This window comes from Canis lupus, chromosome 20, assembly GCF_048164855.1.
Source record: "Canis lupus baileyi chromosome 20, mCanLup2.hap1, whole genome shotgun sequence".
Classification (NCBI taxonomy): Eukaryota; Metazoa; Chordata; class Mammalia; order Carnivora; family Canidae; genus Canis; species Canis lupus.
In genome coordinates, this window is record NC_132857.1 from 19,206,221 (window position 1) to 19,228,636 (window position 22,416).

General features: G+C 33.6%; 1 protein-coding gene across 9 annotated transcripts in view; it reads right to left on the reverse strand.

The window, feature by feature from the left end:
- AFG2A (AFG2 AAA ATPase homolog A) overlaps positions 1-22,416 on the reverse strand; it is a 350,459-nt gene that overhangs the window by 303,020 nt on the left and 25,023 nt on the right. For all 9 annotated transcript variants that reach the window (XR_012012857.1, XR_012012858.1, XM_072788489.1 and 6 more), the window contains exon 10: positions 5,073-5,227. Coding sequence is in view for 7 of the 9 variants with exons in the window: in XM_072788489.1 (XP_072644590.1) it covers positions 5,073-5,227 (155 nt within the window). In the remaining 2 variants the exon portion in view is untranslated. The remainder of the gene's footprint in view (positions 1-5,072; positions 5,228-22,416) is intronic.

Genomic DNA, 22,416 nt, shown 5'->3' on the forward strand with positions numbered 1-22,416 from the left:
TTTGTGAAAATTATAGTTTTTTATTTGTCCATTGAACAAATACTGATTTGATATCTGTTATATGCTAGGGTAAAAATAAAAGGATAAAAATAAAAAGTAAGAATTTCTGCTTTCATGGAACTTAAAATTCCTTTAAAAAATCATCCAGCTTACACTCCTTATCTAAAAATTTAACATTTTTATAGGAAGAAGAAGATATGTAATTAACAGTTCTTTTTCATGTTCTTTTTTTACCTCTTGCTTTAAAGATTATCCAGTATTATTCCTCATAATGACAAAGATCTTTTTAGTCAAGAAAATAAATTCTAGTGGCAAATAAAAGAGGACTAAAATAAAAATAAAATGAGATTTCAATTAAGCTCTTTGTAATTTTAAATTTTTATCACTTAATTATAGATTAAAACAATCTTTTGGGGAGGGGGGGTGGGGAAAACGTAATAACATTTGTTCCAAGCTTTAAAACCACATATTTAAAAAAAATAAAATAAAAAATAAAATAAAATAAAATAAAACCACATATTTTAGTGTGGTAATTCTACTTCTAGGATCATAAATGTAAATATTTGGAAATAAATATGTGTATAATCATATTAAAGAAAAACAGAAAAAAATCTAGATATTTGAGAATGGAGGAAGGATAAAACAATTACAGTTTAGCCACATAACAGTCTATTATACAGTCATTAAAAAGATGTTTGCTAAGAAATTTTAAAGTAAAATGTTTACTATGTAATTTTAAGTGAAAAAAGCAAATATAAAACTATATATATCCTAAGATTAACTATATAAAAATACATACATGCACAGAAAAACAAACTACAAAAATTTTAAAAATCTATTGGAACTATAACAAAATGTTAACAGTTGTTATTTCTGGGTGAAAAATTGAAATTTCAAAATTCATACTTGCATAGTCAAAGATTCTAAAGATTTATGTGGTAAAGAAATACATTTGATTTTAATTACCAATCAATTGTAAAATACATTTGACTTTTAATACACCAACTGGTATAATCACCAACTCAGAAAGTCCACAAAAAGGAAACATTACATTTAAGTAAGTGGCTAACACTTGTGGTCTCCTTAAATTAATAATGCATTATATTATAATTGGCAATATTCCCATCTTAAGACATTTCTTTTAAACTTAAATATAACTAGGCAAGTGTGATTTAGAAGTTTTAATTTCACACACTGAAATCTTTTCTCAAAAGATGTTGAATGCTCAATTTACTATTAAGAAATGTTCACAATTAACTACCTACTTGAACAGGTTTTCTATAGCAAAGTAAGTAGTAAACCTCTGCGGAAATAATTTGGAGATACTTTTGTCATTGTAATAATCTGAAAGCAGAAGAGTAAAGTTTAGGAATCCAATTATAGAAATGTTGACTTCTCAGGAAAATTTTTACAATCTAAAGTGAACATAAAAAGCAATGTAAAAAAGGATTTTGACCAGGGCTAATCACTCTGGAGCTCATGAGTAACATCACAGTACACCATGGCCTTAGGCCAAGTAATAAAGTGCCAAATGGAAAATGGCACAAGTCCATGGACTGTAAATACTGTATCAAAAGAAAATAAAGGAAAAAAATCTTTCATTAGAGCAATTAAAAATGTAGTTGTAGTACCAGTTCCTGTGATGAATAAATCAGTTCAGCAATTCCAAGAGTGGAGAATGTGTATTTAAACACATTCTCTACTGGCAGTGATTTTAAGTTTAAAAAATTTGCTGTATGTCTCTTTAGTTCCTAAACTTTTCTTTTTTTTTTTTTTTACAAATTTATTTTTTATTGGTGTTCAATTTGCCAACATATAGAATAACACCCAGTGCTCATCCTGTCAAGTGCCCACCTCAGTGCCTGTCACCCAGGCACTGCCCACCTCCCCTTCCACCACCCTCTGCCCACCTCCCCTTCCACCACCCCTAGTTCATTTCCCAGAGTTAGGGGTCTTTCATGTTCTGTCTCCCTTTCTGATATTTCCCACTCATTTTTTCTCCTTTCCCCTTTATTCCCTTTCACTGTTTTTTATATTCCCCAAATGAATGAGACCATATAATGTTTGTCCTTCTCCGATTGACTTATTTCACTCAGCATAAAACCCTCCAGTTCCATCCACGTCGAACCAAACCTAAACTTTTCTAAACACTAAAGTGTTTTTTGGGTGGTGTAGCTGGTTTATAACCCTATCATCTGAAATTTTTGATATTTTCCCATGTGGCATTTGGCAACTACATGTCTACTTGACCCATTTTATTATGAGACAGTAGCCAAAAAAATACAGGTAAATACTACAAGTGAAAGTATTCATACCAATGTGTCCAAACTTTAGGCCATAAATTTCAAAGAAACGAAAAGCTTCTACTAATTCAACATCAATCATTCATTATTCTATAATTCCAGTTGTCAAATTATTCATACTAAGTTAGCATATTATGTTACAGAGGTTGGGTAAAACCCCAAAGTTAAGCTGTAAGTTCATTAGTGAATTTTAAAAAGTTTCAAAAAGAATTTAAAATCACATAAAGTTGCCTAAACTAGAAGCTAGTCCTTAGAGATGTTCCTATCTCTTCGGTGTCTCAACTCAATTTACAAAACTATTGTGTTCTATAAGAAGTCAGCAAGCGTCTTTGCCACTTAAGCTCTTACTAACTACCATAAAATTTAGTGGCTCAAAAGAAAAGACATTCGTTATTTTTAACAATTCTATCAGTTCCTGGAAGGCTCTTTTGGTCTAGGTAAATGTCAATCAGGATGAGATAGTTTAGGTATCTGTCACATGTTTGACAATTGGAAGGGTGGCTAAAAGGGTTGGATCTCATCTAAGAGGGTTCACTTCTGCTCCACATGGTGTCTCATCCTCCAAGAAACTAGCACAGTTTTCTTAGCATAACTAATTCAGGGTTTCAAAGAGCAGCAAGAAAAGGCAAGACTAAATGCTTTCAAACCTGATTGCATCATGATTGCTAAGATCTCTATTAGCCAAAGAAAGTTACATGGGGTGGAAAACTTGACTTCATCTCTTTTATGGTAGGAGCTACAAAGTTGCAGTGCAAAAAGGGCAAACATACAATGAAGGGAACACTCTGCAGTCATTTCAGCAATCTACTGCATTGCAAAATGCAGAAAGTATTTGCTCCACATGGTCCATGGCCAAATAAGTTTCCATAAGTATCTTTTGATACTGAAAAGGTCTACAACAAAGAAATACAACTGATTTTATTTAAACCAGCATTTCCCAAACTTATTTGGCCATAAAACACATTTTCCAAAAGCAGTCACTTTTAAAAGTAAAAACAAACAAAAAAGCAAAACAAAACAACAAAAAAATGAAAACAAATCCACTGATTTCTTTCTCCCCACTATATCATTCCACAGAGTCTATTCCAGTGACTTAATATCTTTTTAGACTCTTTAAGTTTTTTGGGGTTTTTTGTTTTAGCTTACAGCAATTAAAAAACAGTTAATGACTAAGAGAACTACTAATATACACTCAATGGGGGAAAGGGCACAAAACTATGCTTGCCTCTCCAACAAGGCTCTAAGTTTTCAAACAGCTGTAATGTTAGAGCTTTTGCAAGGGAGTATCTCAGAAACAGTAAGACTAACTCAACAAAGAAAAACTCATAGAGTGATATTATAAAAGCACAGGGAAAGAACAGTCACAAAATTCTTCTTCCATCAGAGCTCTCCTAAAACCATCAGACAGCAATCTGTAAACTTTCCTCCAGCTACGCTAAGATATAAACCTCCTGATGATCAAGCCGAATTTAACAGTCTATACCCTATCCCAATATAATGTAGGCCATGCTGTCAATGTTTTGTTTCACTATTCATTTTCCAGAAATATTAATATATTCAAAGAAAACTATAAGGCCACTCTTTTTCAGAATGTTAGACCCACTCAGATGATAACCTAGCAGATGATTCATCCATAAAAGGTGTTGTCCCTGTGGTAATCTGTGAATTTTGCAAAGCATGTCAATGATGAAGAAAATGTAAAAGGACCTGAGGAAACACCAAGCATCAATAGTGGAGGCATCATAACTAGAAGATTTTTTTAAATTCTAAAATTAGCCTAGTAGACATTTTCTTATAAAACTAAATAGGCAATTAACATACAACCCAGCAGTTGCACTCTTGGGCATTTATTCCAGAGAAATAAAAATCTACACTTACACAATACCTGCACATGAATGTTCATAACAGGTTTACTCATAATTGCCCCAAACTGGACACCAGCCCAGATGTCCATCAACAGATGAATGGTTAAACAAACTATGGTATAGCCATACCATGGCATACTTCTCAGCAATAGAAAGGAACAAACTATTGTTGCACATAACAACTTGGATGAATCTCCGAACAAATTGGCATTGTTATGATATTATTAACTAAACTAAAGATCTTATTCAAATTTCACTAATTTTTCACTAGTGTCCTTTGGTTTTTCCAGGGTCCTACTTTATTTTTGTCATAGCACTTATTGCTATCTGGAGTGACATTATTTGTTTGTTTGGGAATTATGCTAAATGGGGAAAAACTAATACCAAATAGTTACATACTGTGTAATTTCATTTACATAGCATTTCTAAAACGACAGAATTTTAGAAATGGGTACAGGAACAAGGTAAGTTTGGTTATGAAGGGGCAAATCAAGGGATCATTGTGGTGATGGAAATATTCAGTATCTTGATTCCGGTGATAGGCATGAAAACCTTTATAAGTAATAATACTGCATAGAACTAAACTTAACACACACACACACATACAAGTAATGCTATGGAAATCTGAATAAGATCAGTGATTATACCAATATGAATATACCACTTGTGATGTAGTATTGTTTGAAAGATGTTAGCACTGAGAGGGGAAAGTAAGTGAAAAATACACAAGATCACCCTAAAGTATTCCTTACAACTGCACTGAATCTCCAATTACACCCATAAAAATTTTAATTAATTTTTTTTTTTCTAAGTTTAGCCTAAGCAGGTTGTTTCCCTGGAGTCTCGGTTTCTTTCAGAGTTCAATTCAAACAGTGTAACTAGCATAGGAGTACAAATGACTTACATTTGGAACATCAATTGCTACTTCCCTCATGGCACTGGGCCTGATGTCATTCATCCCCTGTAAGAAATCATTCAGAGTAATCTTCACCAACCCAGCCATCTTGCTATCAGAAAGATTAGGCTGTTTATTCAGGACTCTCCGTAAAGCATAAAGACCTGCAAAGAGGAAAGAAATACAAGATTTATTTTTTGCCCCATAAATAAAAACTGAATCATTATCAAAAAACTAATAATAAACCCAAACTTCACACATTTATAGCATCACACATATATAGCCTGGGGAATGAAGGGAAGTGCTGAAGAATATAGGAGAGGAAGGCAAGAATCTGAATGCTTAGTTTGGGTAGTAAAAATATTACAAACTGATATGAAATATGAAAAGACGGATACTTTATAAACATGAAATAAAACTTAAAAAGCAACATCCACAAAAAAGACTATAACGAGTTATCAAAATAACCTGGGAAATATAACATACTTCTTGCCTTTGCCCTTTATATTAATACATTCAACCCAGAGTTATAAATTTTGTAAGGTATTGGCAGAACATCTTAAAGGAAATATTCAGTTGGCAGTTGGAAGTGTGGTTTTGGAACTCAAGAAAGAATCAGACTTTAGAGTTGTGTGCATACACATGAGATCCAATATTACAGGAAGAGGAGAGACCTATGAAAAGAGGCTAGAAAGAGACCGGGGATGAAAGAATGAGAGCTGAAGACAAAATCTTAAGAAAGCCCATCATTCAAAAAGCATAAGAAGAAATGATGGTTTTAAAAAAAGAATACAAAGAGATGAAGCAGTGGAATCAGAGTAGTAAAATACTGCAGGAGCCAAATGTTCAACCAAATCAAATTTACAGAAATCAGGAATAACTTAAAAGTGATCATGCTGTCCTGGAAAGTGACAGATGCAAATTCTTGCTTTTGCTATTTGCTTGCAGTTTATACACCGACAGAATATTCCAATTCCCTTTCCTTCACAAGTAAGTTGCCCTGCACAGCTAAGCTTCCTGCACAACTAAGATTTAGAGCCCTTCGATCTGTGACAAAGACTTCTAGGCAGCAAAGTCCCTATCTATATGCTCTCCGCCTCAGTCTTCTAATAAACTGAGACTTTTGTGTTCCAGGGAATGATGAAGGTCCACTTAGAAGAATTCTGGTCTCAGAAATCCCTTAGAAATTCAGTCTGAATATCTGAATTTGCCCTAGGACTCCAGCTAGCCCCATCATATTAAAGGTCTTTTGTCTAAGACAAAAAAAATTAAAAAATAAAAAATCCTCTGAGGATTTTTTACAAAGTTAAAATGATACCATAACTATCATTGTACTTGATCTCATTTATTTGAACTTTTATAGAGAAACAGAAGCAGTGATACAAGGGAAAGCATACACAAACTCCCAAAACAGAAGGGAGGTATCTTTGACAAGTAAGAAAAAAAAGTGAATACCTCAATGATATTCAGAAAAATGATCTATACTAATCTTTCCCACAAAACTATCAGTGTGAGTTTAATATTCATGGAGGACTCTGAGATAGTAGACTAAACTGGAAAAAATAGCTACACAAGAGGAAATCGAAGATATATGTTAAAAAAAAAAATCATTGTTTTCTACAGAAAATGTCTTAAGCCATCTTACAAACACCCGTTGGTTTATCTGCCTTCCAAAACGCTGAAAAGACAATTCTTTACATCTTTCACATTTCTGCTTATCTTTTGAGCAAAAGCACTAACTGCCTCTGTTTCAGATATATTTTCAAGGATGTCTATACACAAGAAGATAGATTGTCTCCCCACCCCACCTCCCCGAAGCAAAAGGCAGATATGCTTACTGTCTGTTACAAAAGATTCAGGTTCCTTAAATTCAAGGTTCTCCTCTTATAATGTCTTGTCTGGAAACAGAGGTCACCCAGCCTTCCGCATGTCACTCTGTGAAAAGTGAGGCTCAAGGAACTGGTGCAAATGCTGCTCTGGTTATTTCTGTTGTGATATTCTATCCTTTGTGACCCAGGGATGGATGGATGGATGGATGGACGATTTATTTATTTAAAGTAGTCTTTCTCTCTCTTTCTCTCTCTCTCTCTCTCTTTCTTTCTTTCAAGTAGGCCCTATGCCCAATGTGGCGCCTGAACTCACAATCCCAACATCAAGAATCACATGTTCCACTGACTGAGCTAGCCAGACTCCCCATGACCCAGGAATATTGTATCTTCTGCAAGCACTTGGAAAATTTGCTAGCTTGCATACAAGGTAAAAGCTCAGACCCTCACAACTTTTGACACAAAAATAAAAGTTAATATTAAATTAGGTTGTTTCATTCCCCAACATATGTTTTAGTTAAATGGTATAGTAAGTAGCATAATAAAGAAACCTAAATAGATAAAACTGCAGTAATTAAGGTGCTGTGTTGTATTAAACAGCACATTAATACAAAAGAACTTAAGGAATTCCTACAAAACCTTACATAAGTGGAAGTAATCAAAAAACTAGAAGAATCTGACTCTTCTTTATGTCTCAAATGGCTCTCTGGCAATACTGGTCACTATTTTTAATTTAAAACATATACCTCACTCTTACCAGAATTGAGATACTAAAAACTGAAAGAAAGGTAGTCAAATAATTTTCCTGCCACATTTATGTCATTCATGTAAGCATAAGGTTTGACAATAAAAAAGACCAATTATTTTCATGTGAGGAGGAGGTCTGGAAAAAAAGACAATATATGGTTTTAAAAAGCCTAAAAAAATAGTAAAACATCTGTGTGATTTCAAATGCAAACTACAGAATTTAGAGTTGGGCAAAAATTTCCACATCTATGAAGACAGCAAGAAAAAAGGAGTAATTCCCAAAGACAAAAAAGGCAAAAAAATAAAGACAGGAGTTTTCACAAGTTAAGAAACAGTAAAATACAAAGACCGATTCTGTGATAAACACAGCACAACTTAACATTTCCAAATGATGATAGGTAACATATATTTACCTACTATTTCTCAAATATATTTAAATTAAAAGATTAAAGTGAGCCACTACTAAGCATATCAATCAAGAGCTGAAAAACAAAAGTTTGAAGTAAAGTCATTCAAGCTAGTAAAGACAGTAGATTAAATCCAAGCACTTACTTTTGCTCCCTCCTAAAACCCCACTACAATAGGGATTTTTTTTTAAAGATTTTATTTATTTATTCATGAGAGACTCAGAGAGACAGGCAGAGACATAGGCAGAGAGAGAAGCAAGCTCCCTCTACAGAGCCTGATGCAGGACTTGATCCCAGCACCCCGGGATCATGACCCGAGCTGAAGGCAGATGCTCAACCACTGAGCCATCTAGGTGCCCCAAGGGATTTTTTAAGGAAGCATAAACCTAGAAGGGCAAATAGGAGAGAAAACAATATAACAGTAACAAAATTTTTGGAAGCTGGACGGCAAATGAACAAGTAATACCCGAATATAACTGATCGAGGAAAGCTGACACACTAGCAGACAGTGAAAAAAAATCTGAGAGCAACCAGATTTATGCCATATATCCCCTTCTATTCACTGCACCCACATATAATCAAAAAAGCTCAAAGCTAGACAGCACAAATCACTTCTGGAAAAAACAAAAAAAAGAAGAAAAAAAAAAAAGAGAAAAAAAAAAAAACAAAAAAACAAAAAAAAAGAAAAGAAAAATTGGGGTTAGAAAAATGTTAGATTAAAAGAAAAGTCAAGATCCCCTCTCCAACTGCATGGAGTCAGATGACTTTTCCTATACTCTACATCTAAAGATGTCTTCTCTAAGTAATACAGTTTCTGAATTGAGGGTAGCAAAGCAGTTAAAGACAAGGGAAGTGGGATGCCTGGGTGGCGCAGCGGTTTAGCACCTGCCTTTGGCCCAGGGCGCGATCCTGGAGACCCGGGATCGAATCCTACGTCGGGCTCCTGGTGCATGGAGCCTGCTTCTCCCTCTGCCTATGTCTCTGCCTCTCTCTCTCTCTGTGTGTGACTATCATAAATAAATAAAAAATTAAAAAAAAAAAAAAGACAAGGGAAGTGTACTGAATAGAGAGATTAGGGAGACCTCCCCTCCTCTACTCTACTCTTCCCTGTTGCTCCCAGAGTTTATAATCAGGATACATGTGCCACATTTGAAGCTAAAAGATCCTTCTAGAAAGGTACTAGCCCCAGAAGAAAGACTAAGGATACTGACAGGGGTTCATTCACCCAAGGAAATGGCCCATGCAAAACTCACTACAAGAAAACAAGCTCACAAGCCCCAATAGTTCAAAGTACCTAATCAATTTTAGAAGCTCCACTTTCAAATATGAGAAAAACACCCAAAGATCACTAGATATCTAAGGATATCTTCAACAAGCACTATCAAGAAACAAGATCACTGACCTCTACCTCTGGAACTAATAATACATTATATGTTAACTGAATTTAATTAAAAATAAATTAATTAGTTAAAATTCTAAGTAGTAAAATTTCTCCAAAAATCTTACCATCCAAAGATAACCATTTAATATTATAAAGAGCATCCATTCCAACTTTTCTTCAAGCATCCATAATAAAATAGATTTATGTTCAGCTTCACCAAAAAATGGCATCATATTGATAATTTGTTAGCAACTTACTCAATTATATCTTTGGATATCTTTCATTGTTAATATTCTATTATAATTTCTAAATATATATATATAAAGAAACAAAATACAGAGAAAAAAAGCAACCTGAAGAACCAGTGATAACGTTAGAAAAAACAAGTATAAGAGTAGTGGTGCCCTGAAAGATAATTTGGGTAATTTAAGGACTGCAAGCAGGTGGGACCTAGAAAAGGCCAGCAAGTTTTTGCTTCCCCTCCCCAATAAAACCAAGAACTTTTCTTTAAATAGAAGTAAACTATCTACTCAAGATGAGCTTCCAACGAAGTAATAAGACCAAAAAAAAACACTAAGCAGAGGCTGAGATAACCCTAGAACTCACTATGACCATGAAGAAGTACCAAGGAAGGGAGCATGCAGTTACTATGGAAGCACATACAAAACACTCTACCTCTTTCTTGTAATTGTTTTTCTTTTCTATTAATTTCTGCCCAATCTGTATTAAATATTTGTTTTCTGAGATTATTATTTTCTGATGACAATGCTTGGCATGTTATTTTTGACCCTTTCCTAACTTCTAATATTCAATTCTAACTACAATTTCAGATTATAAATTCTCCTGTAAGCAGTGCTTTAGCACAAATTTTGATATATCTGCATTGTTCATACTAAATAGCTTTTCATTTGCAAATTTAACCAATGAGTTATTTAGAGTTTCCTAATTTCCAAGCTAAAAATTTTTCTAATTTATTGATTTTTAACTTAATGAATTTTGGTTAGAGAACAAGGCCTATATTAAGTGTCATTATTTTAGATTATAAATTCATAAACGTTCTATGTGTGCTTCAACATGTATTGTTGGTTTCAGTGTTCCAAATATATTACCGTTAGGTCAAGTTGGTTGATTTTGTTACTCAAATCTCTCTATCCTCAAACACTGAGAGAGATAAAATTCTCTCACTAAAATGGTTGTTCTGTTCATTTCTCCTGAATAAAGTTTTGCTTTATACCTACCTTTAAAATAGTTATGCCTTCCCAATGCAATGAATATTTTATCAATATGCAGTACTCATTTTTATCGGCAGGAATGATTTTTGCCTTAAAATTACTTGGACTAATGTTAACATAGCTATAGTCTAATCCCTACCTTCTCCTTTTCTAGCATTCTTTCAGATTGATTTTTGTCTTGTTCTTTTTACATTCCATTTTGCCTTCTACTAGTTCTGGAGTTATACATTCTTTTTCTATTATTTTAGTAGTTATGCAGAAATGTTAACGCATTACCAGAGTACAGTGAATCAAGTAAAGTCAATCATGAGGCTCCCAGGAAATTAATAGGAAAGTCAGTGAGATAGTTATCCCACATTCTTCTTCTTCTTTTTTTTTTTTTTTTTACATTATTCTTCTGAAGGGAGAGTTTTTAACATCCAGGAAGAGTATTTGTTTGTTCTTTAAATCTCTATTTGGTCTGTAGTTATTTCTTCTCTCTGTATTTCATTTGTATCTTTTCTCTTTCACCAAAAACAACATAGTATGTATAGTCCTGTCTCTTAAATGGATATTGTTCTGACTTCATAATCTTAAAAATCTTTGCAAAGAATAATTTTTTAACTTTATTGTTTTGTTCTCTATTTTGCTAAATCTAACCTTATATTTTTAATTTCCTTACTCTCTGGGTTTATTCTGTTGATCTTTTCCTAATACTTGAGTTGAATGCAATTATTTTTAACCCTTATTTCCTAATGAAATATATTTGTTATGATTTCATCTTAGAGAAAATTTAAAACTGAATTTTTACTAACATTTTATTCTTAATATTTAATGTGCTATATGATGTCCTTTGTAGCTCACAGGGGGATTACAAGTATTACCTAATTTAGTTTTCAATTGTACCACCTATTAAATTACTTACTATCAGCTTGAAAATCATGCTTCTATACCCAGCTTTGTAATACTGGGGCTTCAAATGCAAACTACTTTTTTAGCTACATGGTAGGCTTTGCCAAAGCTAGAGCAAAGATCTAGGGGCAGTAGAACTGAAGAGGGAAGAAGGAACTCCTTCCTGTTTTTGTCCCATGGACTTCCTATCTGTTTGCTATTCCTGTGAACACCATTTTACCAAACCTTCAGGGACACCAGCACAGACCCAGCAGTGCTACCTTCTCAGAAGTCTGAGTTAGCCTTCAGAGTATCAAACTACTCATCTTAGGGAATCTGAGTTACAGCTCATCTTCTGGGTTTTGATAATTTCAACCTTTCCTGTTTTCCCAGCCTTAGGAGTGGTAGCTCCTTCCTATAGTTGCTGCCTTCCTTTCAATTACCTAGTTAACAATTTTATAACTGGTTATCAATTCTTTATATAAAATTTTCTCTGTAAAAGTAATTGGTGTAGGATCTATCTCCTAACTGGATCATGACACAAACAATACCATGAGATGTTTTTGGAATTATCCTTTTTCTTTCTTGATTATGTATATAGGCTAAGGCTTTTAATAAGTGAGAGCAAAAGCACTCAAACATTTTAGGATAATGTAACGTGCCTCCCCAAATCCAAGTATGAACAAGAAAAAATTGTTTCTCACTTATGGGCATGGGGCAAAAGCTCTAAATAAGACATTAGTTAACTAAATCTAACAGTGTATTAAAAAAATCCGTATATTCACAAAGAGTTTATCTCAGAAATAAAAAACACATTCATCAGAGAAACTATTAACTCACCACACTAAATTGAGAATAATGATTTTTACTCATATAGTAAAAAAAATTTGATAAGATTCAACATCTATAATGATAAAAATAATCTAAAATGCTCTTAGTAGAGTGTATTTAAGATTATTATTCCAAAAATCTTTAGCAAGCATTACACTTAGTGCAATGCACTTAATATGCATTCCCTAAAATTGGTAACAAGGATGCCAAAATCACTATTACTAGATAATTTAGTCACAGAGGCTCTGGCTACTAAGAATAGAAAAGATAAAAGCGAAAGGTAAAAGGATGGAAAGAGATAAAGCATCCACTATTTGTATAAGACCATCATTGACTCAGAAAAGCCAAAAAGATTAGAAGAAAACTAGTAGAATTAATAAGAAAGTCAAACAAAGCTGAAGACTGACAAAAAAATTTATCAATATAAAATTTCTCTACACCAAGAACAAGATTAAGGTACAGTTAAAAAAAAAAAAAAAGACATCATTTGCAATAATCACAAAAGTGGTAAATAACTAGGAATTAACCTAACCAAAACATACAAGACCTCTACGGAGACATTTTAATAAAGAGAAAAATATGAATCAAAGAGTGACATTCCAGTTTATTGAATGGGAAAACAATATCATAAAAATGTCCATTTTATTCAAACAATCTACTTATTTTAAATGCAATCCCAATCAAAATGCCAATTGTATACTTTTGATAAATCAGAACGAACTTGGGCAGCCCCGGTGGTGCAGCGGTTTAGCGCCGCCTGCAACCCAGGGTGTGATCCTGGAGACCCGGGATCGAGTCCCACATCAGGCTCCCTGCATGGAGCCTGCTTCTCTCTCTGCCTGTGTCTCTGCCTCTCTCTCTCTCTCTCTCTCTCTGTTTCTCATAAATAAATAAATAAATAAATAAATAAATAAATAAATAAATAAATAAATAAATCTTTAAAAAAAATCAGAATGAACTTTCTCTAAAAATAGCATTGAGGAACAAAGGTCTGTATATAACAAAGTCAACAATAATGCAAGTAAGTAAGTAGGATTTATCTTACCACTTATGAAGATATACTATAATTAGTAGTATCAAATAGAACATGTAAAAGTTATAAAACCAAATAGACCACAAAGAAACACAGAATTCAAAGACTCATCCATATGCATATAAATTTAATACATTATACACTTCTGATAATCTATCACAATTCAATGAAGAAAGCATAGGCTATTCAGTTGGTAACTGAATGATGGGAAAATGGATTCCTTGTGCAGATCCCTAGGCAGTGGGTCTCTAAAGAATTATCCTCATAGACAGCACTTCATACATGCTGTCTTAACTCACTGCTGAAGGAATTAAACATGTCCTATGTGACTCTACTGGGAGAGGACTCTTGGAAGTTTGTACCAGGTTTTCTCCATACTTTGCCCCATATGCCTTTTCCCTTTGCTGACTCTACCTTGTATCCTTTGCATTTAATAAATCATAGCTGTGAGTAGAACTATATGCTCCTTCCTGGTGAAGCATCAAACTTAGGCATATGTGGAAAAAATATCTAAAATAGTAAAATATCTATGCTTTCAAGTGTACCTGGAAGATATATCAAAACTGACATATGCTGAGACACAAAGCAATTCTCTGTATATCTCAAGTACTGAGATTATACAATATATATATTCTCTAACCACAGTAAGAATATTAAAATCAGTAACAGAGAGATACCAAAAAATACATAAAAATTTGGAAATCAGTCAATATATTTCCAAATAACTCATGGGTCATAGAAAAAGTTCAACAAACACTGTAATTTTTAAAAATAAATAATAATGAAAATATAACACAAAAATTTGTGGGATGCTGCTAAAGCTGTACTAAAAAAAAAAACAGACAGGCATAATGCACATATTAGGAAAGAAATAAGAGTGAGAGTCAATGAGATGCTCATCTTATAAAATGAACAATAAAATGAACAAAAAAAAAACAGTAGGAGGGAAATAATGAAGAAAGAAGTTGATGAAATAGAAAACAAACATACAATTTTTAAAAATTGAAGCCAAAGTTTTATTCCCTGCAACTCTGGTCAGTTGAATCAGAGCAACGTGAGAAAAGATCCATTATAATATCAAGAGTGAAAAAAAGAAGACATCATTACAGAACCTACAGATTTTGGAAAAACTAATAACAGAATACTAGGAATAATCTTATAGGAAATAATTTGAAAATTTACATACATGAAATGAAGAAATTTCTAGGAGACAAAGCTTACCAGAACTAACACATAAACAAAAAGCACATAATTGAATATTCCAATAGCTATTAAATGAATGTTTCTGCATTAGAACTTGTCTCACAAAAATCCAAACACAAATGGCTTCATTGGAAAATGTTAGAGTATTTAAGGATGAATATAACACTAAACTTACAAAAACTCTTCCAGAGAAAAATAAAAGCCAGAAAAATTCCCAAACTGAATCATAAGGCCAGCATAGCTGTGTTTCTCAAATCTTAAGAGTACGTTATAAGAAAACAAAATTATAATTGAGAATCTCTCTCATGAACATATCTGCAAATACACCAAACAAAACATCAGCAAAAACATACATACATAAATATCATGACAAGATGACTATGTTCTAAGAATATGAGGTTGGTTTCACATATGAAAATCAATGAACATCATTCTCCACAGTATTAGAAGAGAAACATATGATTATCTCAATACACATGAAAAGTAATATAAAAAAAACAATTATAAAAACAAATTAGGACAGATGGAAATTCTTTACCAGATTACCTACAAAAAACAGAGTGAATATAATTCTTAACCGTAAAATATTACAAATTTTCTTCCTAGTATCAAGAATGAGATAAGAATAACTTATTACTTACACTAAATACAATGTTAGGAATCCTAACCAATGTAATAAGGCAAGAAAAAGAAGTAACAAGCATAGAGATTAAAAGGAACAAAATAAAACTGCTATTATCAGAAGACTGCATTCATGTAAAGCTACAACATAATCATATACATAGAAAACTGAAAGAACCTACATTTACTCTGTTAAGACTAATAAGTGAATTTAGCAAGGCAGGCAGACAGAAAGTCAATACACAAAAATTTACTTTTCCTAGGTAACAGCAAAAAAAAAAAAAAAAACCCTATAAAGCAAAATTTTTAAAGATGCCACTTATAACTGCATTCAAAAAAATCTAAGAATAAATGATGAATATTATGCAAGACTTCTTCACAAAAAACTTTAAAAAATTAAAGACCTAAAATAAGTGAAGGGATTTATCATATTGATGGATTGCAAAGATGTTCACTTTCTAATTCTCCTTCAAATTGATCAAGAGATTTAAAAATTCCAATCAAAGTCCAGCTTGGGGTGGGGAAGCCTATCAAGCTGATTTTTAAAAAAGATTCATTTATTTATTTGAGAAGGGTGGGGGGGCAGAGGGAGAGAGAAACCAAAGCAGACTCCATGCTCAGCGGAGTTTGGGGCTAAATCTCACAAACCTGAGATCATGTCCTGAGCTGAAACCAAGAGTTGGATTCTGAACTGAATATGCCACACAAGTGTCCCAATATTTTTTAAAGATTTGTTTATTTGAGGGATGCCTGGGTAGCTCAGTGGTTGAGCATCTGCCTTTGGCTCAGGACGTGAACCTGGGGTCTGGGATTGAGTCCCACGTTAGGCTCCTGTGGAGAGCCTGCTTCTCCCTCTGCCTGAGTCTCTGCCTCTTTCTCAGTCTCTCATGATTAAATAAATAAAATCTTAAAAAAAAAAATTAGTTTATTTGAGAGAGAGAGAGAGAGAGAGAGAACATGTGAGCATGGTGGCAGGGAAGGGAGGATGACAGGGAGGGCAGGACAGAGGGAGAAGGAGAGAGAAATCCAAGCAGCCAAGCTGATTTGTCAAGTTATAAGCAAATGCAAAGGGCCAAGAATAGTCAAGACAATCTTGATAAGAAGAAAAAAGAAGGATCACTTATTTTCCAGAATTAAAAGCTTTTAATAAAGCTGAAGTGATTAAAGACATTTCAGTAATTCACACAAGGATAAAGAGATCAAAGAAACTGAACAGAGAATTCAGGATGAACCCAAACTCTTGATGTATGACAAAGGTAACAATGTAGAGCAAGGAAAGACAGATGGTCATTTCATTAACTGGTGCTGGTACAACTGATGATATACATGGAAAAAGGGAATAAATTATAGATGGTAATGTGAAAGGTAAGACAAAACATCTTTAGAATGAAAGAAGATAATATAAAATATTCATGACAGTGAAATTATCATAGTTGGGTTGTTTTTGTTTTTGTTTTTGAGAGAGAAATAGAGTGTACCAGAGAGGAGGGGCAGAAAGAGAATCTTAAGCAGGCTTCATGCCCAGCACATGAAGGGGAACACAGGGCTTGATCTCATAACCCTGAGTTCATGACCTGGGCCAAAATCAAGAGTCAGATGTTTAACCAAATGAGCCCCTCAGGTGCCTCAATAGATATAAATGGATTCAAAGGGGCAGCCCTGGTGGCCTAGCGGTTTAGCACCACCTTCAGCCCAGGGCATAATCCTGGAGACCCCGGATCGAGTCCCACGTCAGGCTCCCTGCATGGAGCCTGCTTCTCCCTCTGCCTGTGTCCTTGCCTCTCTCTCTGTGTCTGTCGTGAATAAATAAAATCTTTAAAAAAATAAAAAAATAAATGGATTCAAAAATCACCAGCCACAAAGAAAAATATTGATAAATTGGTTTTGTTATATTTATATATAATAAGTATATTATATATAGTTACAAACTTCTGTTCCTCCAAAGACAATATGAAGAGAGTAAAAATCAGAATAGAAGATATTTAAAATATACATGAATGTATCCAAAGGTCTCATAACCAAACTATATTAAGAATTCCTACAAATCAATGATTTTTTTAAAAAGCAACACAACAGAAAAATTGTATGCATATGTGAATAGTAAAAAAAGTTCTGTGAACTGTCTGTACAGAAGGCTTAATCAGTCCTAATATCAGTGAGAACCTAGAAAATAAGTAAATAAGTTGACTTGTGTGCAAAACATACTACCTTGCAAAATATGTATTCTGTATATGACTTACAGCCCTCACAATGAGTTCTCATTTTCAGTATATGTTTATACAAAAGGATATGTTTGGTATGGGAATGGGGGTGAGAAAGAAGAAAAGAACAGGACTTGAGGAGAGACAACAGCATTCCTTACACTTAATTAATCTGAAGGTATATTTTAAAATAACAGTTCTCAATAAGAGAAGCACTATGCCATACTGCATTACTTACTTGGCATTCAGTTACAGTTCACATTAAAATAAAGCAACTATTAATATAAAATATTATATCATGAAGGCACTGGGAAAATATTCATCAAAAAGTTACTCTTTCAGAGGCACTCTTCTTCAATATTAATTCACCTATTCACTCATTCAAAATATTCACCAAGCACACCTCCTAAACATAATTTATTCAACAAACGTATTGAACCCTTACATGTAAGACTACACAGAGCAAGAAGCAGATAAGCCTCTCCGAGTCTAGCAGTCTAATAGAGAAGACACATAATAATAATTATAAACTGTGCAGAGTATTATGACATGGAAAGTACAAAATGGTACAAAAACACATGTCAGGGACATCTAACCCAGTTTTGTGGGACTAGTCACAGTTTAGAGTTAGACAACCCTCACTGAAATCATTTAGTGTATTCTTCTGTTTTACAAATGAAGAGACTAAAATATGTGTCCAATCTCAAGTTGTCAGACCTGAAAAATGAGTTCATGTTAAACTGGTAACATGAGAATTGAGGCCACAGAGGAAGCAGAACATATTTGAGGCAGAGGGAATAGCAGATACAAAAGCCTAGGGACAAGAATGAGCATAACTTTAGAGATTATGAGGCCCTGCAGAACAATAAAAGACAAAATCCCTATCCTTAAAAGAATTCACACTTAGAAATATAAATGAACATATTTTATATAAACCTAAATCCAGCTCAATTAATTTGTTTTCAGGTATTTGAGAAGACAACATATAGCATGGTCAGAAATGGAAAAAGAACAATATGGAAAATTACAGATTTGTAAAAGCTATAAAAACTTAAGGGATCGATGAAATTCCTGCTATAAGCCTTCAAATTCTTTACGAATCTGAGGTTCCACAATTCTAGACTCTCTATAGAGCTACTCTATTTTATACAAATGCTTTTTGAAAATAATGTGCAAGTTGAAACAGAATTTATATGAATTAAATGTTAAATAAATTAAATAGTAAATCAGAGCTTGCAAAAATTAAAGATCCTTGGAGCTATTATATTAATGAACCCAATTCTCTGTGGTCTGAGATCTGCTACCAGCTCAGGTGTCACTTTACAAAAAACTTAGCCTCTTTAGTCATATGTTATCTCACTTATTAAATGGAAAAAATAAAATATATTTTATCTGAATTATTTTTTCACCTTTAAAATTCTATGACACTAAGCTTAAATGATTGGACATCAACCATTCCTAATAAGGCCATCCTAGAGCCTATGCCAAGAAATTAAATTTAAAAATATATATATATTTTTATAAAACAGAAGTAAACAACTAGAAGGGCAAATGGACATATGTACATCATCAGTGAATATAGCTTAGGGCAAGCTATCTATGATATTTCCTTTTCTTACTAAGTTTAATTTTTAAAATGTAAACAAAAACAGAAGCAGTACATCTCTGTTCTTAAAAAACATAACTTTGAGACAAAAAACAGGTGTAGTTAATTAAACAATAAATCTGTCATTTTGTTTTAATTATTTTATTTTCCAATGCTCTCAAAAGTTTTGAGAATAGAAAACAAGACACAATGAAGAAAAGTCAAGACGCCTAAGGCAAGCCTAATGCCAACACATTCTTTCCAATCTAAAACATGTTCCCCCTCAAGCTCCACATTACTTTCCAGATATAATCACTTCCGGACAAGAGCAATTACTCTAAATTCATGTTCTGCAAAACCATCTGCTCCAGATTCAATCAACAAACATCATCTTGCCCTACACATATGGAATCCTGACAATTTTATACCCAGTGCTTACTAAATAATGATATTATTTTTGAGACTGTAATTAGGTTCCTTCATTGGAAACTAACAATGAACTTAAACTGATCACAGGAATAATAATGCTTTTCGGAATTACTACCTACCCTACAGACATTTAATTATATGAAAAAGTAACATGAAACATGGCATCTGGATGTCAGATTTAAATTGTAAAAGTTGAACATAAAATTTCCTCAGGCACATGAAGACTGAATGCAACGATAATAAAATCTAAGTCTTTTTTAAAACATATTTTCTTCAAAATATCCAAACTATGGAAAATGTGTTTTATCTAGAGCCTTTACTCTCCCTCAACTCATTATTAAATATAGACAAGGTGATAAGTATCATTTGATACATCACTGGGAGAGTTCCATTTCTCACTGCTCATTACTAGAAAAGAAATCAAACAAAATACCCTCAAAGAGGGTATTGTGGTTCTTGCTTTATTTGTATTCCAAGTGATTGGTGTCACATAAGCTGATTGTAGGAGCCAGGTCTATTATGAAGCCACTATCACTTTCAAAAGTTGCTTTTAAAAGTAATGGCACTATAGAAGACATACTGGTTTCAAGATCTGAATCTTGGGCCAAGATTTCACTCACTGCCTGAGCCTGGACAGATCACATAGTCTGTCCCCATCTATGAAATAAGGGAATGTATTAATGATTTCTGAGAGGGTCTTCTAGTTCTAAAACATTAAGATTCATTCACTTCACCAGGCCCAGGTTTAATAAATTTTCCTAAAAACATAGCTTTTAGTTTCAAATCTTTAGTATCAAATTATTTACCTACTTAGCTTATCAACCGTATTACAAGGTTGAGTTAAAAAAAAAAAAAAAAAAAGATAGTTGACTACAGCACAATTCTTATGCCAAGACAGGTTGAAGATTTATGGCCCTGGTAGACTGGAACAAGGCCCAGGTCAGAGATGAGAAACCAGGAAAATAATGGAATATAATTTGATCTGGTTTTGACCTGAGGAAGAAAACAGGGCACAGAGGTGGCAAAGGCAGAGGGCAGGGCAACTAGATTCATTCGTTTTTTCTGGAAGGTACAAAACTCTAAATAATAACACAACATTAAAATTGAAAAATTAATTCACAAGTACTATCTCTGTTCCCTCAACTTTCAAAAATCCCTAAATTTATCACAATCTAACAGCAAGTCACAGGAATCCACTATAACTATTCTCTTCCAAAGCCCCCGTGCTTTCCCAGGTAAGAAACTAAGCAATGGATGTCACTGTGGTCTTTAATACTGTTGATCCTGGCTCCACTACTTATTTAGTATATGATCTTAGGAAAGTTTCTTAACCTTTCTTTCTTTTTTTTTTTCTTAACCTTTCTGACTTAAGTTTCCTCAGCTATAAAACGAAGATAAAAAAATAAAATAAAAAATAAAAAATAAAATAAAAAAAATAAAAATAAAAAAATAAAACGAAGATAACCTTATAAGGGATGCAGTGAGTAAAAAATGCATTAACATGTATAAGGCACTTTAAACAGTGGCTAACACACTGGATTAATGATAACTAATACAATATTAATTCTAATTACTTCCTCTCTGCAATCTTCCCTTATTCGAGTTAGCACTTTCTTTTAGTTCTCTTCCCATCTCTCTACCCACTCCCCAGTCTCCTATACCAGATCTTTTCTAACAAGCCAACCACTGAATGGTGGTGTTCCCTAGAACCCCTCTTCTCTCCTCATTAGCATTCAAAAAACCTCCCTGATCATTCACAAACACCCAACACACTGTACTGTAATTACCTGTTACTCCATAGTACTTGCCTGGGCATGCTGAGCTCTAAGAGGAGAGGTCTAGGGCCATCTTGTTCACTGAGGCAGCCCTAGCACCCAGTGCAGTGTCTGGCTCAATAAATGAATACATGACTGAATTCTACTCACTCCAAGTGATTTCATTCATTTCAATGGCTTCAGTCACCATCTCACTGCTGACAAGTTCCAAATCCCCACCAAGACTGCTCATCTCCAAAGCCTACAATTCAAAGTCCTGTACCTCAATGGTAAGGGGAAAGAGGACTAGGCAGTGGAAGACAGAGTAGGCAGGAGGCAGGTATCACCACAGTCCAGATGAGAGCAATGGAAACAGTTTCATTTTTTTTAAAGCTCAAATTCTGAATAAATTTTGAAAATCAAGCAGACAGGATCTGATAAAGAGTTAAAAATAATTAAAAAAAATAACTCAGACTATTTAGATATACTGATTTTACTTCTGTGGTTGCTTTAATTAGGAAGAAAACCTTTCCTCAAGTTTCCTACTTTTATAGTCTTGGCAAGACAGCTCGGAAAAGTTTCCACTAATGAAGTAAATGGTATATATCACTGAGAGCTTAAACAGAATCAAAACTACCACCTGTTTTTCTGAAACAGACCATTCAGCTCCAGTCATTTCAAATGAAGAGCAAAAGTAGTATTAAGATACCCAATTCACTGACCAAAAGAAAAAAAAAAATTCACCTCTTATTAAAAAAATCCTTTTTGGGGGGGGAGGGGGCTCTTTCAGATAAATCTATTCTTGAGAAATCAATGAATTAATTAGAAGAAATTCCAATTCTGAGACGTAGGTATCCTGCACCTCTTTGAAACAGTTGAAAGGAGGTAAAGGTCAGGTCCTGTTTATTATAAATTTTAGCTATAGGAAAAGAAGCAAGTCTATCTATGGAGAAACAGAACCTGGCAGCCTCTATATTCAGTGTTGTTCCCAACATCACAAATAAAACTCCCACTACATTTCATAATTACAAAACAGAGGAGAAAATTGTTTCATGAGATTTTACACTGCATAAATACTTATTTACCCAGACACAATAATGAATAGATATGGTCCATTATAAAATGCATTAATTAGAGTAATGATCATGATATATCAATTTAATTTTGTTGCTCTACTGTAGGCCTGAAGCAGACTCACATGTAGGATGGAGAGGGGAGAGAAAGACTATGATT